The 26,991-nt window shown below is 40.3% G+C and overlaps 1 protein-coding gene across 2 annotated transcripts in view; it reads right to left on the bottom strand.

The window, feature by feature from the left end:
- Positions 1-23,540, bottom strand: part of LOC116722872 (contactin-associated protein-like 5) — a 209,399-nt gene extending 185,859 nt beyond the window's left edge. Inside the window, exons 1-2 of one of the 2 annotated variants that reach the window (XM_032567238.1) lie at positions 615-2,285; positions 266-504 (exon numbers count right to left, since the gene is read on the bottom strand). In XM_032567238.1, coding sequence (XP_032423129.1) covers positions 266-504; positions 615-631 — 256 coding nt within the window. In that variant the 5' untranslated portion in view covers positions 632-2,285. Of the gene's footprint in view, positions 1-265; positions 505-614; positions 2,286-23,357 lie in introns of those variants that run through there. The other variant, XM_032567239.1, reaches the window with a different exon arrangement.
- Positions 23,541-26,991: the final 3,451 nt, after the last annotated feature.

The raw sequence follows: 26,991 nt of genomic DNA, 5'->3' as shown, positions 1-26,991 counted from the left end.
ATAGTTGGTGTTTAAGAACTGTCAACACATGAATTCTTAGTCATAATTCTGACATGTTCGGATTTAACCTTCTGACCCACATGCAGAATCAACAAGTCCAAGTAAGGAATAGGTTTTATTTTCTTTCAAAGGAACAAACAATTGATAGGTTTCCTTGACGTTTCTGGGAGTGGTTAGTGTCACGCAATCCGTGGCGCAAGGAATGGGAGTTGGGGTTATTGGTGGCCTGTAATGAGTTGATCAGATGAAGTAAGAAAAAGCTTACTTTCAAATGGGTTTGGTGAAGCGTGGGAGAGAGGTGTCCAGGGGTCCTGTGTGGAGAGTGGTAATGGTGCTTCCTGAGGCCAGTGCGAGGTAGGTGGTGACCGAGAGCCAGTGGTCTGGTTGAGCGGAGTGGAGATGGGGGGGGGGACAGTGGAGCAGGCAGGCAGGTACTTGCTGGTGGGTTCCACAGGAGGAGAAAATGGTTGAACTGATACCTCTAGAAAGATCCAGTGACAAATCCTAAGGGAGCAAACACAAAGACTATGAGCTTCAGGTCATCAAGATCACTCAAGAGACTGATCAAAAAAGCTTAAAATAGCCTGACAACAAGAGGTGGCCAGAGTGACTACCAGTAGACGTTGATCATCCAGCACTGAGTGAAGGCTCTGCTGCTCCTTTATCCCCAGCACTCTGATGAGGCAGATGAGCTCCACCTGTGAAGGCTGCCCAGGCTCTCCACCAAGATCCTCGCTGGAAGAGATGTGTTACTCGCACCCACATACACACAGGAACCCTGACACTACCCCCCATTAAAGACCGCCCCCTGGCAGTCGGGATGAAGACGACCCACGAGAAGCCTCAAAATTTCTAATGAGGTCAGGGACCAGGATGAAGGAGCGGGAAACCCAGGACCGTTCCTCAGGTCCATAACCCTGCCAGTCCACTAAGTACTGGAACCCTCTTCCCCGACGACAAATAGCCAGAATCCTTGTGACGTCATAAGCAGGGTGACCATCAATATCCCGGGGGGGTGGCGGGGGTCTGGATGGAGGGCAAAAAGGACTGTAACGGACTGGTTTAAGGAGAGAGACATGAAATACGAGGTGGACCTTTAACCCATCAGGAAGTTTGAGGCGTATGGCTGAAGGACTGAGAAAAGAGGTTATTTCAAAGGGACCAATAAAGCAAGGGGATAGTTTACAATTAGATGATTTGAGATTGACGTCTCGAGTGGAAAGCCAAACCTCTTGTCCAGGTGAGTATGAAGGTGCAGGGGTTCTCTTACGATCTGCCCATCTGCGGTTCCCCTCGGCTGTCTGGTTGAGAGCAGCATGGGTTTGTGTCCAGATGTGTCTGCAATGGTAGAGGTGATGGTGGACAGAGGTGACGGGTGTTTGTTGTTCATCAGATGGGAACAGAGGCGGCTGATAACCAAGAGAAGACTCAAAAGGTGACAGGCCAGTAGCTGTTGATGTGTGACTGTTGTGGGCGTACTCCACCCAAGATAAGTGTACACTCCAGGATGAAGGGTGTGATGAACAAAGACAACGAAGGGTAGCCTCAAGCTCCTTGTTCAGACGCTCAGTCTGACCATTAGTTTGAGGATGAAACCCAGAACTGAGGGTTACCTTAGCTCCAAACTCCTTCCAGACTCTAGAAACAAACTGTGGACCTCTGTCTGACAGGATCTCGGTGGGGATACCATGCAGACGAAACACGTTTGGTTAGAAGATGAGCAGTCTGCATGGCGGTGGGAAGTTTACGTAAGGGAACAAGATGGCAAGCCTTAGAGACGCGGTCAATGATGGTTAAAATGGTGGTGAAGCCCTTTGAAGGTGGTAGTCCAGTAACAAAGTCTAGAGCTATATGTGACCAAGGATGTTTGGGAACTGGAAGAGGCTGAAGTAACCCACTGGGGGGTTGATTGTGGGTCTTATTGCAAGCACAAATGGGACAGGCTAGCACATAGTCTTTGACATCTTTATATAAAAATGGCCACCAAAAGTTTTGTCTGATCAGAGAGACGGTTCTGTTAATGCCAGGATGACAAGAAAATTTTGCTGTATGGCCCCAATGAATGAGACAAGCTCTAACGAATGAAGGGACATAGAGACGGTTGGGTGGTCTATTAACGGGACCGGGTTCAGTCTGATGAGCTGCCAGTACCTGGTCTCTAATCTCCCAAGAAAGGGCTCCGACAACACATGATGGTGGAAGCAGGTGTATCATGATCGGGAGAAAACTGTTTTGAAAGCGCATCTGGTTTGGTGTTTTTGGACCCTGGCCGGTAAGAAATTGTAAAGTTGAACCTGAAGGGACCAGCGAGACTGTCTGGGATTCAATCTCTTGGCCTGTTGAAGGTAGGCTAGATTTTTTATGATCTGTCCAGACAACAATGGGATGCTCTGCCCCCTCTAACCAGTGACGCCATTCATCAAAGCCATCTTTATGGCCAGAAGTTCTCTATCACCTACATCATAGTTTCTCTCTGCAGATGAGAGAAACTATGAGAAAAACACACAGGGGTGCAGTTTGTTATCAGTGGAAGAAATCTGTGACAGAACTGCCCCTACTCCTGAATCAGAGGCATCCACTTCAATAATAAACTGTTTTAATGGATCTTGTTGCATGAGGATGGGGGCAGCGGCAAGCTTCCTCTTTAATTCTAAAAAAACTTTGTTCAGCTTCAGGTGACCAACTGAAACTAGCTTTGGTGGATGTGAGGCTGGTGAGGGGATAAACAGTTTGGCTATAGTTCTTAATGAAATGGCAGTAGAAATTTGCAAACCCCAGAAACCGTTGAAGTTGCTTGCGAGATGTGGGAGTTGGCCAGTCCAAGACTGCTTGAACCTTCACTGGATCCGTCTTCACCTGCCCGCTCCCCAACACAAAGCCAAGAAATGTAACTGATGAGGCGTGGAACTCGCATTTTTCGGCCTTGACAAACAGCTGATTCTCCAAAAGACGCTGAAGAACCAGGCGGGCATGTCTCTTGTGTTCCTCTAGAGATCTTGAAAAAATGAGAATGTCGTCAAGATAAACAAAGACAAACTGATTAAGACATCATTGACTAGTGACTGGAACACGGCTGGTGCATTCATGAGGCCAAAAGGCATAACCAAATACTCAAAATGGCCGAGTGGTGTCCTAAACGCCGTTTTCCACTCGTCCCCCTCTCGCATTCTGATCAAGTGGTAAGCATTACGGAGATCAAGTTTGGTGAATATAGTGGCTCCCTGAACGAGTTCAAAAGCAGAGGCAAGTAATGGCAGTGGATATTTATTCTTTACAGTGATCTGGTTTAAGGCCCGGTAGTCGATGCATGGTCTGAGTGTTCCATCCTTCTTACCAACGAAGAAAAACCCGGCTCCCACAGGTGAAGTTGATGAACGAATTATGCCAGCTGCCAGGGACTCGCTGATGTATTTCTCCATGCTCTCCCTATCCGGTTTGGATATACTGTACAAACGACTGGTGGGTAGTGGTGCTCCTGGAAAAAGGTCAATAGCACAATCATATGGACGGTGAGGAGGAAGAGAGAGCGCGAGAGACTTACTGAAAACCATGTGAAGGTCATGGTATTTAGATGGTACGCTGGCCAAGTCAGCTGGAGAAGGTTCATCTGCAGGATGAGAGACCACTTGGGGAAGAGCAGAGTGAAGACATGATGATAAACAGTATGTACTCCAGGACTCTACCCGACTGCTCTTCCAATCTAGGTATGGATTATGGAGAATGAGCCATGGGTAGCCTAGAACCACTGGAGACTGAGGTGAAGGAAATACAAAAAAGTTATCTCACGATGATTTCTTGAAACTAAAAGTTCAATGGGAATAGTGCGATGAGTAATGACAGGTAAGGCTTTACCATCCAGTGCAGAGACCAAGACTGAGGCTGGAAGAGGAACAGTAGGTATTTGGAGTTGATTAACCAGGTTGTCATCAATGAGGTTTTGTTCACATCCTGAATCAATTAAAACGAATGTCTGAAAGGAACGGTTACTTGTAATCAAGGAACAAGGTAGAATAAGACGGGGATTTTTCTTTGAGTTGCCCACCACTCCTCCCGTCGCTAATGATGGGCATTGTCTTTTGGCAGGTTTTGACAGTTAGCAATGTAATGTCCTGTTTGACCACAGTAAAGGCAGGCTCCAGATCTCATGCAACACTGTCATTCTTCGGGGGTGAGTCTGGTTCTTCCTATTTGCATAGGCTCCTCTGGGCTCTGATCTGCAGGGGTGGTATAGGATTCGACCTTGTTTGGGTAAAAACTCAGTTCTTTCTTGGATCGGGTTCTATCTCTGAACCTATTGTCAATCCTAATAGCTAAAATAATGAGATCTTCCAATGACGCTGGTTCATCTCGATAAGCCAGTTCATCTTTTATGTTCTCATTCAAAGCTTGTAGAAAAGCTCCTTTTAATGCCTCTGTATTCCAACCAGAAGAGGCGGCCCGGGTTCTAAAGTCAATGGCAAAATCTGCTACTGCTTGACGACCCTGCCTTAAATTCCACAGCTTGCGGGTAATATCTGACTGTGATTCAGTATACCCAAATGTCTGTTTAAATGCAGACACAAACGAATCATAAGTGCCCTGAAAAAGGACTTGCTGTCCCAGTTTGGTCTCTGCCCATTTTAGCGCTTTTCCCCTTAAGCCAATGACATAATAGATCTTTGCTGCATCTGTTTGGAAGCTTTGGGGTGAAAAAGAAAAAACTAAGGAGCATTGCAACAAGAAACCCCCACATTTACCTATCTCTCCTGAATAGGGCTCGGGAGTAGGTGGCAAGACTTCTCTGAAACGTACGGAGACAGTGGGCGTTGGTGCAGGACTGGCGGAGGCACTGGCTTGAGATGGAGGCGGAACTGTGCCAGGATGCAGACCTGTGGGAGGGGAACCTGCAGAAACAAGTTTTTGGTGAAGATATTTGAGAATCTTAGAAAATTGCTCTAATCGTAGGTTTGCATTTATTTGTTGCTCATATAAAGATTTTAGCATAGAGTCACGACGGACGAGTACAGCATGATCCTGATTGGGGTCCAGAGATGGTTCTGCTGGGTCAGGTTGGCTGGATGATTCTGACATGTTCGGATTTAACCTTCTGACCCACATGCAGAATCAACAAGTCCAAGTAAGGAATAGGTTTTATTTTCTTTCAAAGGAACAAACAATTGACAGGTTTTCTTGATGTTTCTGGGCGCAATCCGTGGCGCCTGGAATGAGAGTTGGGGTTATTGGTGGCCTGTAATGAGTTGATCAGATGAAGTAAGAAAAAGCTTACAGGGGTTGGACAATGAAACTGAAACACCTGGTTTTAGACCACAATAACTTATTAGTATGGTGTAGGGCCTCCTTTTGCGGCCAATACAGCGTCAATTCGTCTTGTGAATGACATATACAAGTCCTGCACAGTGGTCAGAGGGATTTTAAGCCATTCTTCTTGCAGGATAGTGGCCAGGTCACGACGTGATGCTGGTGGAGGAAAATGTTTCCTGACTCGCTTCTCCAAAACACCCCAAAGTGGCTCAATAATATTTAGATCTGGTGACTGTGCAGGCCATGGGAGATGTTCAACTTCACTTTCATGTTCATCAAACCAGTCTTGCTGTGTGTATCAGTGCATTGTCATCCTGATACACGGCACCGCCTTCAGGATACAATGTTTGAACCATTGGATGCACATGGTCCTCCAGAATGGTTCGGTAGTCCTTGGCAGTGATGTGCCCATCTAGCACAAGTATGGGGCCAAGGGAATGCCATGATATGGCAGCCCAAACCATCACTGATCCACCCCCATGCTTCACTCTGGGCATGCAACAGTCTGGGTGGTACGCTTCTTTGGGGCTTCTCCACACCGTAACTCTCCCGGATGTGGGGAAAACAGTAAAGGTGGACTCATCAGAGAACAATACATGTTTCACATTGTCCACAGCCCAAGATTTGCGCTCCTTGCACCATTGAAACCGACATTTGGCATTGGCACAAGTGACCAAAGGTTTGGCTATAGCAGCCCGGCCGTGTATATTGACCCTGTGGAGTTCCCGACGGACAGTTTTGGTGGAAACAGGAGAGTTGAGGTGCACATTTAATTCTGCCGTGATTTGGGCAGCCGTGGTTTTATGTTTTTTGGATACAATCCGGGTTAGCACCCGAACATCCCTTTCAGACAGCTTCCTCTTGCGTCCACAGTTAATCCTGTTGGATGTGGTTCGTCCTTCTTGGTGGTATGCTGACATTACCCTGGATACCGTGGCTCTTGATACATCACAAAGACTTGCTGTCTTGGTCACAGATGTGCCAGCAAGACGTGCACCAACAATTTGTCCTCTTTTGAACTCTGGTATGTCACCCATAATGTTGTGTGCATTGCAATATTTTGAGCAAAACTGGGCTCTTACCCTGCTAATTGGACCTTCACACTCTGCTCTTATTGGTTCAATGTGCAATTAATGAAGATTGACCACCAGGCTGGTCCAATTTAGCCATGAAACCTCCCACAATAAAATGAGAGGTGTTTCATTGTCCAACCCCTGTACTTTCGAATGGGTTTGGTGAAGCATGGGAGAGAGGTGCCCAGGGGTCCTGTGTGGAGAGTGGTGATGGTGCTTCCTGAGGCCAGTGCGAGGTAGGTGGTGACCGAGAGCCAGAGGTCTGGTTGAGCGGAGTGGAGATGGGGGGGGGGGGAACAGTGGAGCAGGCAGGCAGGTACTTGCTGGTGGGTTCCACAGGAGGAGAAAATGGTTGAACTGATACCTCTAGAAAGATCCAGTGACAAATTCTAAGGGAGCAAACACAAAGACTATGAGCTTCAGGTAGGTACACAAGAGACTGATCAAAAAGCTTAAATAGCCTGACAACAAGAGGTGGCCAGAGTGACTACCAGTAGACGTTAATCATCCAGCACTAAGTGAAGGCTCTGCTGCTCCTTTATCCCCAGCACTCTGATGAGGCAGATGAGCTCCACCTGTGAAGGCAGGCTCTCCACCAAGATCCTCGCTGGAAGAGATGTGTTACTCGCACTCACACACGCACACAGGAACCCTGACAAATTTCACATTTTTTCTCATCTTTTAACATTTTTAAGGCAAACCAAACCAGAGTTCAATTTATTGCTGTTTCACAGCTTTTAATTAAATATCAATTAAAGATATTTATGATATGATAAGAATGTTAAGAATGTTTACACTTCATCTCTATGCATCAGTGATCTGTGGGAGTTTCCTCATTACTCTAAAGGGTGTTGCAGCTGTGAGTTGGCATATTGACCCATTAAACCGCATTAAACACACAACCGTCAGCAGAGTCAGCTGTGAAGATCAGGTGGCTCTGATGGAAAAACAAGCTGAGGTGGAAAAACAAAAACCTTCTGAGAAATTATCAAGCAGAAAGAGGTGCAAAGATAGTAAAGAATTTTCTAAAACATGCAAAACATTTAGCAGGTATACAAATGTAGCAGACACTGCAGGGTGATTGATTCACATTGTTTATGAACATCTGTTAGGCAGATGTTTTCACAGATGTAACACCTGAAAAATTAGGTAATATCTTCTGCTTAATCTAATAACCTGAGTATTACTAAGTGTATCACACCATGGAAGATCATATCAGAATATGTCCTTAGAAAGGACATACTAATACTTTCTGTATAATAAAGTTGCCAACTCAGCTGTGCTGAATGCACTGAACCTGAGAGGTTGGTGGAATCTATCCAGTAAACATCATCATGTCCACTTCTGTTTGAGCATTTTTTACTTCAAACTTTGGTTTTGCACCACATGACAGTATTGATATGACATGACCTGGTTTTATGTTTGGTCACTAGTAGAAATAATGAAAAGGAAAAAAAAAACACTTAAGCAGCTATGAAAAAGACTCAATGTTTTATGTCTACACTAAAACAAGCAGCAGCATTTCAATATCACCAGAACCACCAGAGATAATCACCCTTACTGCATGGGACATGAGCATTAACAGTTGCAAAGGCTTACAGAAGTTAAGGAGATTTAAAGATTTAAACATGCTGGATTTTACTGTAATGAAACTTTTAAAAACAATTTTAAGTTAATAAAGGGGCACAAATTCACTAAAGGCTCCATCTCATCTTTCTCTGACCCAACAAAGAATTGTGTGTGTTTTTATCTGCAGAGCTGAAGGAGGAAGTCAAGCAGGCCAAACAGGGTTTTACCACAGAGATTCCCAGCACTGATGACCGCAGTCAGCCATGTGAACGCCACACCACGGCTGGAAAACTTCAGCATTGTATTTTTAAGGTTGCCTTAGTCATGCTGTGGATTAATTAAGATCACTGACGTCAGTCAGATTTTTTTATGAGCAACAGCCTAATTCGTAACATTCCAAGTCACATATCCTCACATTCCAGATCACAGTCAAAATTTTATTTTGACCTCTGGTTTCTTATCCACACCTCTGAAAAGTGTTCATCAAGCTGCCGCCTAAAGCCAGGCACTTCGGAGCTCTAGTCAAACCCCTGGACAGGTAAACCACACAGTTGGTTGCTGTGCTGGTCCAACACACTTCAAACATTAGGCTTAAGTGAACTGAAAAAGAACAGCTTGATGGACCTCCGCCATGGATAGATCCTTCTAGAAAGCTGAGAATAATTGGTGAGAAGGACTTCATGCAGCAATGCTCAGTAATCAAACAATAACACCCTCACACAATGTCCATGTGTTTTACCATGGAGTATATTTGAAGGCTTATTGAATGGCAGTTGCTAAGCCAGTATCATTTCAACTAAGTTAAGCAATAACAGAAAAGTGAATGAGATAATGCTGAGGTTGCCACCAGATTCAGCACTTGATTAAAAGACTACTTCAAGGAATCTGTACTATATATGATAAACTTAAGTTTTCAACCTAAAACAACAAACAAACTGATCAAAGTGAGTCTGAATTATTCAACCCTACACACATACAGTACAGACCAAAAGTTTGGACACACAGTTGTGTCCAAACTTTTGGTCTGTACTGTATATTTTAAAATACATTTCACTGATTTGTGAAAACTGTTAAAAACATAAATAAAATGTGGGGTCAGAGCAGAATAATCCTTCTACATCTTAACTGATTCTATGAAATTCAGCAATATTAATCAATCAATCAAACCTTTTTTTTAGATTTATTGATTTGATTGAAAAAACACAATGTGCAAACAAAAACAGACAGGAGAAGACATAAAAATAAAATGATAATCATATAGACTAAGGCTGTGGTGATTCACAGATTAGAGCTGAACCTAACTGAGCTTTGAACAGAGTTGGTCAAAGTGTGAATGATGCTGTTTACAGTCTGTTAGCTTACACATACATATGTGTACATAAGGTTTTGAAGCACAAGTTACACTAGTATTTACAAACATATGATAGAAGAAAAAATAAAAACATAAATTTTTTCTAAATTACAAAAATAATTTATAAGGTAACATTTGATTATTTTTTTGTTTGTTTAATTTAAATGTTTTCTTTGGCTGAATTCTCTCTTCCGATAAAAAATTTAAAATTGTGTATGAGCTAACCTTTATTTTCATATTATGTTAATGCATCTGTCCTCTATGAATATCTCTTTCATTCTGTATAAGAAACATTCTTGTCTCTCATTTTCCTTTCGTTTTAAAAATCGGGCAGCATGAAGGTGGATTAACACCAAAGCGAGTGAGTGCCCTTGGATGGTTCAATTCTGACTGTGTCTGGCCAGACACGAACCATGTGGGGGAATAGTCACAGGTTACTGTGACTGTATGGCTGGGTAGGTTATATTTAATTTACTTAGCTTTTGTTAGTTTTCGCATGAAAGTCGAATGGAATAAACATATTTTCTGTCCATGACTTGGCACTGAATTAGCTGCTTACAACATTAGCACTCTGGCGACTACAAAGCTAGGGCGTAAAAATAATATATTTACCTTACATATGAATGCTTGTCCTTCAAAGTACCTGTCCAATAAAATGTATGGAAATACGATTTAAGCGACGGGATCGTTACCTGTTAGAAAGTGGGCACTGCAAACTCTGGCATGGTTGGTTTCCGCACCTCCTGTTTTTAGTCATAGATTGTTGATCCACTTTTATCCTCTTTTCTGGTAAGTTTCTTAAAATTAACTCCTTTGTGACCAACTACCTTCGAAACACAAAAATGACGTTTATCTTTCTCTCTATTAGAACAGTTGGAATAACTGTACATGTTTCAGACTTTAGGTATTTTGATGCTGGATCAACAGAAGTAAAGGGCTGCATTTACTTCTTGCCCTCCATCTGCATTGGGTGACGTCGATGCTACATCATCTGAAACCCAGCAATTAAAACAGGAAATACATACATGTAGCAATTTTGACCATAAAATGTGATTACCATTAAAAAACTAATTTATAGAAAAGTCAAGTGGACAAATTAATTAATTTCTTATGTACCTATTTTACTTGAAACATCACATGTTCTTATATTTGATGATGTAATTTTTCAGTCTATAGTGAAATTAAACAAAAATAATAATTTATTTTATTTGTATTGTTCATCCAAATTGTATACAAATCAAAGCTGTGAAGTTAAAAGTAGAGCCATTTTTTTATTGAAAATATATCAGGATTCCAGCAAAGCCCGTCATTTTTCAGCTGTGACTTATGTTACATTCTGCTCTCACAGTTTATCTATTTGTTTCTGTACAATTCACCACAGGTCCCCATCTGAGGGCTTATTTTTCAACCTTTCCTTCCCCCTGGATTCAAGGCTTTTACTGGTTCAATATTTTATACTTCAAACTTTATTTCCGCCCCCTGGCTCTGTAGCTGTAACCAAAATCCTGCAAAATGTCGTATCCAGTGTTTTTTTCCCTGCCTTCTACATCTAAGGAAATGTTGAAATGGGAAGAATTATTAAATGATTAAGGAGCAGAAAGTTAAACAAGAGATTCACATTTCAAGCACATGAAACGAAACAACTCTCACCCCATGATTTGATGAGCCTACTGTGACGTGAACATGCATTTTAACATTCCCCATTTCAGGATTCACAGTCTCCGTCCGATGGCACGCTGCTTCCGGTTGGTTTTGTCTCTCAAAGGAACGGTGAGCGTGAGGAGAGGCAGCGCCACGCCACGCCGCTTTGCCTCATTTACCATCTGATAAATTCATCAGGCCCTGAAAGTGTACAGCTGCAGGAGTTCACTGAGTGGCTGCTTCACATTCATTAGTGAGTGAATCTGCAGCTGCATCGTCTCCATCTCACACACACACGCGCACACACCCCACCGCTGCGCCTATGAAACTGCATGCATGCTCTGCTTCAACACCTTCCCGGTGCTTCAGATGGAAAATAATTAGTAGTGAAGTATATGCTCACTGAGCTAACTTGAAGCATAAAAATTTAAATAAGTGTGTATGTATGTGTGTGGTGGGGGGGTGCGTTGCCACCCCGGAAACCGATTCCATCTCATAAAAAATAGATGGCTGGTGAAGCGGTCTCCAGTGAGGAGATCACTGGAAGCGAGGCAGCATTCCTCCCACAGACTCATGCTGAAGAGTGTCACATCAGCCACTAATGAAAGCCTTTTTCTTTCTATTCTCCCGAATCAGGCCTCAAGTGGGTTGAGCACTGTGCCTTCACTGGCCTTATTAATGAAGGAGATTTGGAATGTTGCTGATAAATGTGCAATAAACAGGTTACAAATCCATAAATATATTAAAATCACATGTAACCAGCACAATATAAATAACCTAAGTTGTTCCACAGTTTGTTGCTTCAACTTTTTGTCACAATATTTTGGCCATCTTTTGTTGACCAAATAATCTTAAATTTAACACAAAAAAACTGTCCAAAAGATGAAAAAGACATTATTAATGGCATTATTAATTAGGGAAGTTCCAGCTCTGCTCCAACAGCAGACACTGAGTGACATTCGGTGGGTAAACAGGCAGTCAGAGCTGTGGCAGAATGGATCCTCTGACCCCGACAGGCAGCTCATCGCTTCCTAACAGACACCACCAGCCACCAAACTTCCCAGAACACAATCCACTAGAATTCATGTGTCTTTTCACAAAAGACACATGAATAAAACTGACCTTCTCAATTCCCTTCCTGCATCGAACTGCTGCAAAAAATGAATGTGACTTCATGAATCGCTGGTACTTTACTGAATTCAAATGTGAAAGTGTTAATGGGTTTCAAATCCTTTAGCATCTTTTATTACTGAGAGGAGATTGTGTCATTTATCGGGGTCAAGGAAAATTATATTTTAGTATTTTTAAAACAGAACTCAATGTTTCTAGACGTTTCCTACAAATATTTATGTTCAATAGAAAACATTTTAGCTTCTGTGTTTAGCTATCTTATCTTCAAATAGATAATCTGCTATATTTAAGTACTACTAATTATCAAATTATCTATTTGGATAATTTGATATCTTAGAAAATGATCTATTTGTGGAAAAAAATAGGTCTGGACTTCACATTGATTTCTACAGTAAATAATTTATGTCACCTGAACTTTCAAATTAGTGCCACAAAAATAGTGATTTATATTTTGTGTGAAAGACCATCACTAGGTAGAATACTATTGTTAAACGAAGAAAAAAATAATCAACATCTGAAAAGTGTGGCATGCATGTATATTAAATCATAGCTGAAAGTAATTTGGCTTAGGTCTCTACCAGCTTTGCACAAGCAGAGAACGTGTTCATACCCCTAAATATTTGCATTCAACCAAGACTTTTGCTCAATGGAAAATGGAGCAATCAAACCAAACATTATGATAAGTGCTGAGGAGTTTTTTTGCTTGTTTCTTCTGGTATTTTAGGGATTTATCTCAAATAATAAATTCCAGGTGTTTTAAGGTTAGAAGTTTAGGTCCCAGTTGTGCTTTTCCCTTTTGACATTCAGATGGTGAATTGAACAGAGCTCTGTGAGAAGTTCAAGGTTTAGGATATTGTTTTATGACCTACAGTAACCCTGCCTTAAACATTTTTCCTGTTCCTTAAAGATCATGATAATGTTTGGTCACTAATGTCCTCTAAAACAGTGGGGTGGGGTGGGGGGGTGCGCGCGTCGTAAGTATCGAGTCGGGGGCTGGGGGGTTAGGGCTAACCCCCTCATTTTTCGCGGGGGTTATATTCCAAAAAGAACCTGCGATAGGTGAAATCCGCGAACCTAACCCTAACCCTATCCCTAACCCCTAACTAACCTTTATTTTTTTACAATTATTATACAATAAAATACTCCATAATACATTGAAACCAAAGAACAAAACCTACAGGCCCAAACATTTGTTTAACAAATAAAAAGTACTGTATAAACAATTTTTTTTTTTTTTACAAATAACTACTGTACTGTAAAATAATAATTTTAATACGAACTGAAGGCGGATTCCCGTGCCCGAATTGCGGAGATCAGCGCCGCCCCACCGCGACCTGAGTTATTGGATTAGAAAGGGAGAAAATAAAAAATGATTATGAAAAAAAACAAAACAAAGCACAGTAGGACAAATAGTGACTCACGTGTATTTCACTGCTCTTCTGACTGAGCCGCTGTATCCTGACTGCGCTCTGTAGCGGTTTTTTTTTTTCTTCTAAAACCCGCGGTGCAGGTGTGTTTTTTCGAGAGAAGAACATAGTTATCGGTAGTTGTTGTCGCTCTTTTTTCTTCTGGGCAAAAAGATTCTTATAAACCGACATGCCACCATCGATTATGTTAAATTTGGCAAGCTGTTTTACGTATGTGTACATATTAAACCGCAACGTTACTGACACACAGGTAGAGAAGAAGCGGAGAGACTGTTTAGCCAATCAGAATGCAGAACACAATGCACGATGCAAATCCGCGAAGCAGCGAGACTGTGACAGGTGAACCGCGAAATAGCGAGGGTTCACAGTACTCTGATGTTGTTTTGTTACTCATTCTGCTGCAAGTTGGCTCAATTTTGACGAGCAAGACGTAACCGGTAAAATCCGGTTTAGCATTTTCAAAATAAAAGATCCGGAAGTAGTTCATTATTTCTTGCGTGGCCGGGTACCAATTGGTACCCGGTGGTTGGGGACCACTGCTCTAAAACACCTCTAAGCAGTGGTGGTTTATGACATGGGCAACTGCCCAGGGTGGCATCTTGTGAGAGAATATGAGTGTGTCCTCCCTCCTTGTCCTCTAATTGTTTTATCCCCCGCAACTCCGTAACAAAAAGTCTGAATGTCAACGGTGCCTATGAAAAACACCCATCCTCCTCCTCTCTCCCCCGTCTACAACTTTGTTGACGGAGTTGGGGGGGTTGGTGGTGGAATGGTTCACTCATGGTGCCAAATTGGCTAGGACCGCCTATAACGCCAAGGCCCTTACTGATCTGTTGGATGTTTAAAGGCTGAATCTACTTACAAATCAGAGGCTAGAAGCTATTGGTTCCCTTTAGAATTGGTGAGGGGTATCAGAGTAAGGGGGGTTGATATCGTTAAAGAAAATAAATTAAAAACATCTTCCTTTCTCTTTAGAATTACACACTACTTTGTGTTTTTCGGACGAAATCCTTGTTGGTTTTAAGTTGCAATATTACCAAATATAGCGAAGCTCAAGGAATTTTTTCAAGGAGGTGACATGAGAGTTATGAACTAGAGATGTGAAAATTTAGTTTGTTTTTGAAAAGATTACAAAAAACAAAACTCCAAAATCATTTGACAAAGTTTGCAAAACTAAAGGGACTTGATTTTGGCAGTAATGAGAGGAAATCTTCACATAATGGATTAAATAAAGAAAGTCTTTGATATGTCTCTCCCAAACATTAGGTGTAGATACTGTAAGTTCTCACTCTTACGAGGCCAGAGTTGCTTCAAATAGTATTTTTACATATAAATGTTGTCATTTGATTTCACATAAATGCAACACAATCCAGATGAAAGTTTAATATATTGCTCGGTCTGAATTATTGCCAAGCAGAGAGTTAATAAAACAGTGTAAACTGAAACTGCATCAAACTACAGTAAAATCTAAAGCAGCACTGATAGATGCTCACATCCAACAGTTAAATATACTGCAGCAGGTTTCCCCCACATAAATGGCCTGCTGGTAGGGTGGCCAGTACACGGCCAGTGGGCTGTGTACTGTAGGCTCACTAGCAAGGCACTGTGGTTTTCTGCTGACAGGAAATTTTAAAATATGACGTGATAATTTTGTATTTTTGGAAGACATTATTGAGAATACTTAAACACCAGGAATCTTAAAAAAGGCAAACACATACAAATAAATGAAATAAAACAGTTTTTCCCTTTAACTTTAGTTAAATCTTGATTAACTTTTAGTTAAATCCTAAAAAGTTAATCAACTGTGTAATGTTGGTCACATTTAAGAGTAGAATAAATTAAAATAAGCATTTCTAAAATGGACAACAATGAATATTGCTATTCTTCACTAAATATTCACAAAACTACAAAACTGCAAAACTGCGCTAGTTTTTGTTTTAAGTTTTGTTGTGTTTTCTTAAAATCTAGACTTGTTTAGTAATGTCTGCTTTGGTGCAGTTTTTTTGATTTGCTGGTTGTGATTGGTTATTATTTATCCAAGCAAATGCAGCATTTGGAAGGACCAATACTCTGATTGGACAAACGAGCTGTCTGTGATTGACTGGTGGTGTGGTTCGTTCAGATACACTTTGTCAAGTTGAAAGGGCGGACACACAGGGCCAAATGCATGTCAGAAGACATGTTTAGCAAAAGTGTATTGGATGTATATGGATGTGCCACACATTATTACTTGTTCACAAACATATATGAGCTCAACATAAATCTCTAAATGTCCAATTATAACTCTATAATTGTGATTTTAGAGGTCTGTGTTGAGCGAGCGATGAGGCTTTTATAACTGACATGTGATACTTGATGAAGTATTCTCCAAAAAGACAGTTTTGCATCTAAATGCTAGTAGACCCTGTTGAGTGAAAGCTGTTGAGATGTATGACCAGCGTGCGAGGCAAATGTCTTGGGGACAGCATGATTGGTGCATCCAGTTCAATGCATATAAACCCATCTTTGCTACAATAATAATCATCTTTAATTATAATGCCCTTTATGTCTCCAATTGAAATCTCAAAGGGCTCATTGATGATAGCAAGCTACTGGATTGTAGCTACAGCTGCCCTGGGCAGGCAGACAGAAGTCTGGCTGCCATTTTGTATCAGCTCTTCTAAACAACACCAGCAGGCAAAGCAGGTGGAGGGTTTTGCCCAGGGACACAAACGATGAGGGCAGACTGACCGGGAATCTAACCAGCGATCCATTGCAGGGTGAACTCCTACCGCCGTCACCACTGTCTATTTGTGTATCGTTTATACAAAAACTATGTAAAACAAATAAACAACAGAAGCTTAGCCAGGCAAGCAAAGTCTGTCGACTACAAGTGATGCTATAGTACAAACATGATGCTTTGTAATATATTATAGCAAAAGTATAATAGACAAAGGATCAACTGTCCTTTTTTTCTATGGAGAACTTGTAGTACTACTGGTACTTATCCTACAGAAAGACATCATGATGGAACACACTGTCCCCAGGTTTCCATCTCAAAATTTTTTGCCTATGGTAAATAAGTAATAACTTTGTATTTTTAGGAGTTGACATAATCCTACCAGAAGAGACCGGATGCATAAAATGAATGAGAAGATGCGTCAAAGTATTCATTAGAGGGGGCTCATATTTATGCAACAAAACCTTGCACCTTTTTATTTGTTCACATTCCACCTTTCACAAATTTGTTTTGGGTTTTTCAGCTGAATTGTATAACAGAAATTGTACATTAAATGTCCATCCAAAATACCACTGTAGAAGCACTGCATGCTTTAATTGGTTCGGACCGGGAATCAAACTCAAGACTGCTGTACTGAGGCCTCATGGCCACCATACATCCTGCAGCCACTTTGTCTGCTGAGCCCCGCGGCGTTCCACTGCCTGGGTATTTCAATCTATACTCAAACATGATTTTCAAGCTCATCAGCAAACAGTTCATCAAATGGGATTAACAAAATCAGCAGCCACTATTTGAACATAAAATCAAAATTAAAACTCTGAAAGAAGGCTCCCATTAATAGCTGCTCCCACTTCCTGCTGGCACCATAAAAAGTAGCCTAAGCTGTGAAGAGCAAATCAACATCATGCAAGCTTAGTCTATCTCATTAAACACACTAATCAATGCTCATACAATACTGCGACAAACCCCAAGCGTGACAGAATTTCTATGATGATGTAATACATCCCGATATCTCTCGCTAAGCGCCCTTCTCAGAGAAACACCAAAACCTTCTTTCAAAAATAATTCCATAAAAAGACAATTTAAGAATGAGTGAAGAGTGAAGACACAGCTCTGATCCTTACAGGCTTGAACTGCAGGCCAGAGGGAGGAGAGTGGCACTGGGACATTGAGTGCAGATGTTTTCTGCCTCCGAACAGTCCTGGACTCTCTGTGGTCCTGTAACTGGAAAGTGTGATGGGGTAGATCTAAAACAGAACCTACACTGGTTTTAGTCTAGTGACTGATGAAAAAATTACAGTTCTCCATCCAGTAGTCTCAGTAATATTCAGTATAAAACAATAGCAGCAGGGTCATTAAACGCCTCGGAAGCAGCTGTGCAGAACTCAATACATTTGAAAGAAAAGCACTTTCACCCCATGCAGTACATAATCACTTCTTATTATTGTTGCGGCTGCTGGAGTGCACCTCACGGTTTGCTGTTGTCAAGATACATTTCAACAGTGGCTAATAAGGTTGGATTGTATGGTCATTATGCAATAATTCAAAGAAAAGTGTTATTCTGATTTAATTGTAAATAACTCTTTTCGTGCAATTGGAGAAACCATGCCAATACAGCACCAATTAACTCCTGCTGAAGACTGACCCATTGAACATTAAAATCCAATGACAGACCTGTCATCATCTCATAAAAAAGTCAAAGGGCTGTCCTCAGAGAGGAAATGGCTGCCACTGTCTGAGCCTCCCAACAGAGCAGCTGTGACACCGCTTCTATCGCCTCCTTCTTTCTCCCAGCGGTAAATATGAGAGCAGCACTTTGACCTCCAGGAGTATCTCAGCGTTACATCGCAGCACTGTATGTCAAGCCTGATCACTGCCAACATTTGAGAAGCACATGACTGTCAAGGATGAAAAATGTAGCTGTCAGCTCAGCTCTGCTCCTCACCTGAACATGACCAGCTTAAACACTGATGTCACACCCACCATATAGTTCAGGGAGGCAAACAGATCAAATGGTGGCAACGCCTCTGGTGGATTTACTGCTGCAAGCCCCTTTTACCTTTTAACATGACATGAAAGGGCAGCAATGTAAGTTGAGTCAATTCTCCTTCATTCCTAAGCATTCACTGTTATCATTGAGAAAACTCAGCTCAACGTGTTAGTCTTGTTAATGGGGCTAGAGGTAAATGATGTATTAAAAATATAAATATATTAGTTATCACGGAAGCCAATGCTCAAATGCCATACACCTATGGGCCTGTCGCAATAAACGATAAATCAATTAATCGTATGATAAATTAAAACTACCGACGTCATTTTAATTATTGGCATTATCGTCTCTTCCGGCCTTTTTCTCTTTCTGTTGATGACACTGAACGAAAAAAGGGCTCAACTCCGGTGCTCTCCACTGACTCCTCCCTTCCTCATTTCCTTAGTGTAAAGCCCAGCGCACAACACACGATCTTAGAGCTGTAGGCCGATTGTCGGCCCATTTTCAAACCCTGACAGTCCACACATTAGCCGACAGAAATCCTAGGTATAACTGTTCGATCGGGTTCGTTCCTGCCGTGTGGTGTCCAACAATGGGCACAAAATAATGGCCACAAGTTCAGTTAACTAATTTTAAAACCAGGCATTAATCAATGCTTTACTACAATCTACCTGCAATGCATGTGGCTAGTGTCAGCGTAAAGTCCTGACCGAATGAAAATCATTATAACCTATTTACCTCACTTTAACGAAGAACAGCTGAAAAGTTACCGGGTTTATCAACTGCAGTAGCAATTTCGCTCCAACTCCTCCCTTTGTCATTTCTATATTCTTTGCATGTTGAATAAACATTAATATTGTTTCCACATATCATCTCCAATGTCCACTGGACTTCGGGTTGCGCCGGGTCAGCTGTTTGGGATTCCCCTCCGTAATTTCCCCTCAGAAAGCCGGAGGAGAATCCGCGCTTTCTGATTGGCTACCTGTCACATTCAACAGGCTGAGTTAAGCTCCCAGTCGGGGAAAACCCCTGATTTAGATCGGAGCGACAACGACGATCTACCGTAACACACCACACAATCTTAGGAAGACCAACGATCTAAGATTGTCTAAGGGGAAAAATAGGAGCAAAAAATCATGTAGTGTGAACTATTGCATCAGGTAGTCGATGTGCCCATCTTCTCTATTTAAATCTAATTATTACTGAAGGGCAATATAGTATACAGACTTCATAATCTGCACTCTTTTGGTTGAATGCAGTATTTATTTCCACTTTTACTTTATGTTGTTTAGTTTTTTTTCAAGTGCGTTTTTTGTTAATGAGACTGAGAATCCATTTTATTTTTGTTTTTGGTTGTTTTGTTTATTTTGTTTATCAGCTCAAGTGTTAAATATTCTTTTGAAAATAAAGTGTATCTATCTTTGGCAGGAAATCGCATGCATTATTACGTCATTTCCATTAAATCAGTGTAAAAAGGTCTTCAAACAATATTATCGTTTATCGCAATAATTTTTTGAGACAATTAATCGCTCAGCAAAATTTGTTATTGTGACAGGCCTACATACACCACATTATGCATTCTATAGAATGGCCAACAAAGGGAAGAAAAAGTTTTTACGTAAAAATGTTACGTAAAATTTACTTGTTTTCTTTATTCTCGTAAACACTCAGCCAAAAAGTGACTTTGTCACAGCAAAGCTGATTATGTTTTCTCCAGTTCCATCACATTTAACCACACAGTGCATATGTATTATTTGTCCTGCAAGCTGCTATTTCAGAAGGTAAGTACCTTTTACAAAAAAATAATGCAACGAGCCAATATTCTGTTTAAATTGTCATGGATTATAATCAGAAAGATTATAATATTTAAATGAAAGGTAAAAGCCTATTGTATCAATTATGATACAAAACAAATGCAAACAATGTTTTAAATTTCTGTTATTTGTATTGATGAAACCATGCAAAACGGAGAATATTTTGATAATTATATTTAGTATCATTCTTTACAGAGTTAATCTATCTAAACATATTCAAAATTTCAACTCAATCGAGTTTATTTTATTTAATATGGTAAGAATTTTTCTGTGGTGTTTTACATTGATTTGTGTACACATCAAGTCTGATCACTGCTGAGCCAACATTTGATGACTGTCAAGGACAAAGACAGTCACGACTAGAGAATATTTTATATTCTGTAATTCAAAGCATTCCAAATGTTTCAATTGTTTGAGATTTACAACTTCAGCCTTGAAAGTTCAAAGCAACAACCCAACATGTTAGTTTCACAAACATGTCTATAAGCATGTGACCATGTTGATGTTTGTTATCATACCAATAGTGCTCATATGGAGAAAAGTGGTTGACAGAAAGTTTTTAGCCATGAAATTCACAATTTTTAAAAAAAGAAGTCTAACCCATGACAAAAAAGAATTGTAATAATACTGAAAAACTGGAATAACCTTTACTTTTGCCAAAAAGGTCCACTGATTATTATAGTTCTAATAATGCCATCTATTGCATTTATTGTACTATCGATACAAATAGGAAGATAGAATAAACATTCTTCTGCTACTTGGAAGATATACTGCTTACTGGTTTCAACTGTGTTACTACAAGAGTAACAGGGAGCATCCCTTCAGCATGATACTGCCACTGCCATATTTTTTTAATCAAACTCCTTGCAAGTTCAGGTTTAGTCAATAACAAATTATGCTTTGCAGTTGAAAACTGCTTATTTTTGGTAGGCTTGTGTTATGGTGTCTACCATGTTGCACTACCCTATTCGTAGGACAAGCCAGGTTCTACATAGCCAAAACATGGACATTATGACATGTCCATCTCCCATGCCCTATACAACACTCTTTTCCTATCATTGCATACGGACAACTCATCATGAGATCTTTTCTGTTTCCAGTCCATCTCTAGAGCTACTCCTCAAACTCCTCTACAGCTTCCATCAATACTCCGGCTGATAGAAAATAGTCTGTTCAATCATAAACACATGACTTTAATCAAGAACTCAGACAGGGAATGATTACCGGACTAGTGAACGTGGAACTGGTGAACATGGAACTGGTCTCAGAGCAACCCCACCATTACACTGGTACAAGGCTCAACAATACAACAAATGAATTGATGGTGAAACAATAAAATTCTAGTTTAGAGCAGGGACAAAAATTAAATGACATGTTTGGCATTGGAATGCATTTTTCTTTTCAATGCTTTAAGCATATCTTGGATGTTCTAGATTACGTGAGGTTTTAGGCACACTGGGTTTCTGAGAAAGGACAAGTTCTGACAGGATTTGTTGTGAGTGGTTGTAATAAGCTTAGGCCTGTCACAATAACAAATTTTGCTGGATGATAATTTGTTATTGAGACAAGTGATAGTTGTTTTAAGACCGTTTTAAGTAATATAATAGTAATGGTAAAATAATGCAAGAACGCCTACTCAAATATCAATAAACTTTAAATTCTAGTAAACATTTAACACTGGAACTGGAAGACATTTTAAATATCAGAGATAAATAAACAAAACAAGAGAAACAGCAAATGAAATGGACAATGGAGTCTCTGTAAACAATATTGTCCTTCAAAAAATGGGCTGGATGAAATCAAAGCAGACTGAAGACTGAAGTCACCCAGTTTATGACAGAAAGGGAGGAAAATATTCAGCTTGTTTTAATTTATCATGTGAATAATTGATTTAATAATTATTGTGACAAGCCTAAATAAACCACATACAAATAATATATATATAAAAAAAAGTGAAATTTAAGACAAAATCTGAGAATACTCCAGAGAAAAGAGTAGCATTTATGTTTAAATAAATAACTCAGCACAGGACTAAAAATATATTTGTTCCACTAACTGAAGTGGAACTTTTGGTCCATATTTGACCAGGACTTGTGAACATGCTGCTTTGAGCAGTCAGACTTTGGTGGCAAAAAGTTTTTATTTACTCTTGATTTTGAGTCTGGAAATGTTGGACGTTATGATACTGTCCAAAGCAACATCCTAAATATAATATAAACATAGTTCTCATCTCTGTTGACCATTTTCCACTAAGCTGTCTCTCTGGATCTGACGATCCAAAGCTGGACGTTGTAATTTCCACATGATATGGTTGCGGGCAACACAATGTCTTATTTTATATTTAAGCAGACACTCACTCTCATTACAGCCTCCTAGAAACATCTTGTAGAAGCACAAACCCCAACATTTTTATAACATGTTCAATATACTGTTGTCTTAAAAAATGTATAAACATCACATCTGTCGGGACAACATTGTGGGATTTTGCTAACCGGCTGATGTTAATGCTGCATTTACCACTTTGAAAAAGGGTCTAAGGTGTGGCTGACTGTGAAACTAAAAGTTTGAGCTTAGTTTACCCCTTACTGTTAAATCAAGCCAGTCTTTGATTTAGCAGTAAAATAAAGAAAAAAGCTGACAAAGCCTCAGAAGTCTGGTTTTAAGATGGAATGACATTTTGAAAGATGACTACTTTGTGTGACTTGAAGTTTCTGAAGGTTTGTGCTCCTATGTACTTTAGCTATAAAACCAGCTCAATAAAATGATTCATTTAAAAACAGACCTACTTTTCAACAAGAACTCAACCAAATTTGATCCTAAATGTATTTCCAACAATAACTGCAAATTAGACTTCAAGCAACAGAAACATACCAATTAGAACATACAAGTAACCAGAGCAGGGACTGAAGCTTGCTAAAAAAAATTTTGTTTTTAACATGTTAAATTTGCGTCCTCAGCAGGACAACACAGCGCAGACAGGCCTTAGCGCAGTTCAACAGCCCGCCAGCCCGTGTTGGGTGAGTGTTCAATGGGCTGCAGGCTGTCTGGAGATGATGCTCTCATGGAGCCGAACCTCGGCAAAACATCCAGCTGCGGCCACTCGGCACTTTGTTCAGCCCAGAGAGCAGCAAGCAGCGGAACAGAATGAAACCTGTTTGCTTGACCTTCATCCACTCGCTACTGCTCATCAACTTTTTCACATGTACAACAAAAACTAGAGATGACAACCAGCAGCATCAGCCACGGTCACGGCGCCCCTCCAGCCGGGCGTGAAGCCCCGCCAGCGGCAGCATCGGCAGCTCCAGCCGTGTAGCCGCGGCGCTGACAGGTGCCATACTCACAGTGAGACGCGGCTGATGCTCCGCTGAAGACACTCGCAGTGCAAAGAAGAACTACAGGAAACAGAACATCCATCTTCCCGGCTGTGCTGCGCTGTTATCTATCCAAGAATCCGCACACAGGGTCCTGCTTGTTCCTCCAGCTCGGAGGGATGGTGGGAGTCTAGTGTGGAGAAGCAGACCTCTCCCACGATGGCACGCCCTCCCTCCTCCCTGTGAGGTACAGCCCACCTCCCTCTCCTTCTCCCCTCCCTCCCTGCCTGACCGCCTCCCCCCGTCTGTGTCTGTTTCAGGGTTTATTGGCAGAACAAGAGAACCGGACTGCCCAATCATTGCTGCTGTAAAAACAGAACAACGGCAAAGATCCACAGAGAACAGCAGCGCTTCCTCCTGAGGCATTGCATTAAGAAAACCTATCAGGAGATAGCAAACTGGGTGTAACAGTCTGGACATGAATTCGTTCATCCTGACAAGCAGCACCTCAAAGTCAGGTTCTTTCTTAATTCTTCAGGCTTTATTTAAAGATCAAACATATTCGAACCATTTCTGACTCTGGTTTGACATTTGAATGGCTGAGGAAAGGTCAGTTAAACTGCTCAGATGTGGATCTGTTTTTGCAGTAAAATGGCTCTCAACACACCTCTAAAATATGTTCAGAAGAAATTGGTTTTAAAACTTCAACACATTTTATGAAACATAGTTTGTCCTGTATACCCTGCCATCAATACAAAGTTTACCATTTTAAAACTTCTGAAACTGCTATAATGTGGTTTCTTCATCTTGAACAAGTATATTTTGCTGTAAACAAAAACTATTTTTTCACTTTTCAGAAAGTGAAGATTTTTCTTCTTTATCTCTATTAGTCCTCTGCTGACTTGTTCCTCCTTTTCTTGTGACCTGTCACATGTAGTTCATCTGATTCATTCAAAGTAGAGCGGTCGTAAACAATTATTTTAGTCATTAAATAATCTATTGATTTTTCTGACAATTAATTGAGTAATCAAATTTATAATTTGATAACGTAAAATACTGGTAAGTACTGGCATAACAGCAGTATTAATATTGGATGTAGCAAATACTCTAGTTTTTTTAATATGACTATCCTGTAGCCTATCTGACAGATCTGTTTTATTATTTTACAGTGAAGTACCTGGTGATTTTATTTTGAAGTACATGAATGCAACCTATTTACTGTGTTTTGGGCTGGAAAAACAAAACATATAGGCTCTCCTGGTTTCAACCAAAGACATTGTTACCACAAAAACTGAAGCAAAACCATTTACTACTATTGCTAACCTTCAACATTTCAGTGACTGTCAGTTCTTAATTATGGCTTGTAACTATGGCAACATATCACAACAGAAGCTAAATGTGGGATAGGACCATTGGTATTTTTTGGCAAAAATCCACTTTTAATAAAAGGCACATAACAGCAATAAATGCATATCAATATGAGCATTTACGAGCTGAGAAAAAAACTACTATTCTTTTTATGTCTGTCTTTAAGGCTCAAAATACAAATAAATACAAACCACAAATGTATCTTTGTATTTAAATGTAAAGTCTGGTCCCATCCAGCTATTGTACGATGCTTATTTCACCAATCTGAATGGAAATCACTTTTTGTTTATAGATATGGATAAAACTAACCTAAAAACCTGTAAGCTATTTGATAATACCCAGGAGAGATAGAGGTACCTGAATATGAGTAAATATTCACATATTTGGTAATAATATTTGAACTACAAAGATTAAAACCTTGAAAAAAACATTTTGAGGCCTAAAATCTGACACTTACTGAGGATTTTTCTGTTTTGTTTGTTTTGTTTTGTGTTTTTTGGGGGGGGTGGGGGGGGCACCACCGGCATCATTAAAAAACAGAGACTCCATCTGACAACACAGTTATGACTTGTGAATTATACATAGTGACCTGCTTCTATTGGGGAAGTTGTACAATTCTAAATTAAAAATACATATGCTTTTGGTTTAGATGCTGCATCCATCCATTTTCATTTCACCTTTAGTTTCAACATCATCTCCTTTTGCAATAACTCAGTGAGGAAGAACACAACAAAACATAATAGGCATGTAGATTATTTAATCTTTGCTTCAAAATCTTCTTCTCTGACAACCTAGTTTGAACCACGGGTAAAATGTTCTGCAATATATATATATATATATATATATATATATATATATATATATATATATATATATATATATGCATGTGTGTGTGAGTGAGTATTTTCTAAAATTCACTTTGAACAAAAGATTATTGAGGTAAGTTTTAGCGATTGGCTGAGAAACCAGTAACTTGGAGGTAGAGGAGTGATTCCACCACTTACTGAATGTGTCTCAGGCAGTACTGTCCAACATGTCAAACGGAGAGCATTTTGACATGTAGTTGAAATAAAAAGAACAATATAGAGCTAGACAATATATAGGTAAAACCAGACATTTTTATAATTTAAATAATGTTTTTTAGGTTTCCTTCAACAACCCTCACTACAGTTTGCTGGAGTTTTGACCCATTCCTGTCACATCTGGTGGACAGGGTCAGATTTCCCTCACACATTCCTTTTCACCCGTTCTCACATATTTTCTATGGATTGAGATCAGAGCTTTGTGATGGCCACTCAGCTTATTCTTTTAAAACCTTATTCTTTTAAGCTGGTTTGTAATTAATTTACAAACCAGTGTCTTCCTCTCTAGAGATGACTCTGGAGATTCCTCTCTTTGCACCGAACAGATTTGTGATGCTGGAAAATCTAATCCTCTTCTTCTAAAACCACCAGAAAGGCATTCGCTGAATGCCTTTCTGGTGGTTTTATTTCTAGCTGTCTTTCCAAACAGGATTTATTTCTCTGTATATTGAGAATCCCTTCAGCTAGCCTTTTTACAAGGTCTTTTGCTTCTGGGAGTTGATTCGCACCAATACACGCTCATCTCTGAGACACAGAACCTGTCTCCTTACTAAAGACAGTGGGCGTTAGACCTTCCCATGCTGCTTTAACACATTCACATGACACCTTCATCCATCTGGTCCATACAATGAACTGGACTTGTGGAGGTCTTCCTACCATCTAGGCTGATTTCCTTTACATTTATTTTTTCTTGATGTCACTAAAAAAAGCAGTGCTTTTGAGATTTTGTCTCAAACTACATTCACAGGTGTGCTTCCATTTAAATCAGATACTTTTATGGGAAATTCTGGATTGTAAAAGTGAACCGAAAGAATACATTGTCAAGAGGTGATATGTTTAGCAGGTACATAGAGCCCTTTTATAGTATAACCAAGTAACTATGTTACCATCAGTTGAATGACTGTAATTTAATGCCTTGAAATTTGACCTCTGTCTATTTAAAAACTCCTGCTCTTTCTGAAACTCTGCCTTCAGGAAGTCATCACAACTTGGCTCCTTTATTAACCCTTTAACAACATTTTTACCAGCATTGCTCTGAGAAGTAGCTCCTATCAGCAGAGTCTAATTTCCACCAAGTGTTTGCTAATTGCTGCTGGCTAGTCTGAAGAAACTGAGTAGGGGAGTCGGTGGGGGCGGGGAGCTGCTCTGTGAGGTGGGAGCTATGACGCTTGGAATCTGCAGCTCTGAAGAGGAACTGGGCCTTAAAGATGGTG

This window comes from Xiphophorus hellerii, chromosome 7, assembly GCF_003331165.1.
Source record: "Xiphophorus hellerii strain 12219 chromosome 7, Xiphophorus_hellerii-4.1, whole genome shotgun sequence".
Lineage (NCBI taxonomy): Eukaryota > Metazoa > Chordata > Actinopteri > Cyprinodontiformes > Poeciliidae > Xiphophorus > Xiphophorus hellerii.
The sequence above is the reverse complement of the archived record's forward strand: the minus strand, read 5'-3'. Positions and strand labels throughout refer to the sequence as shown.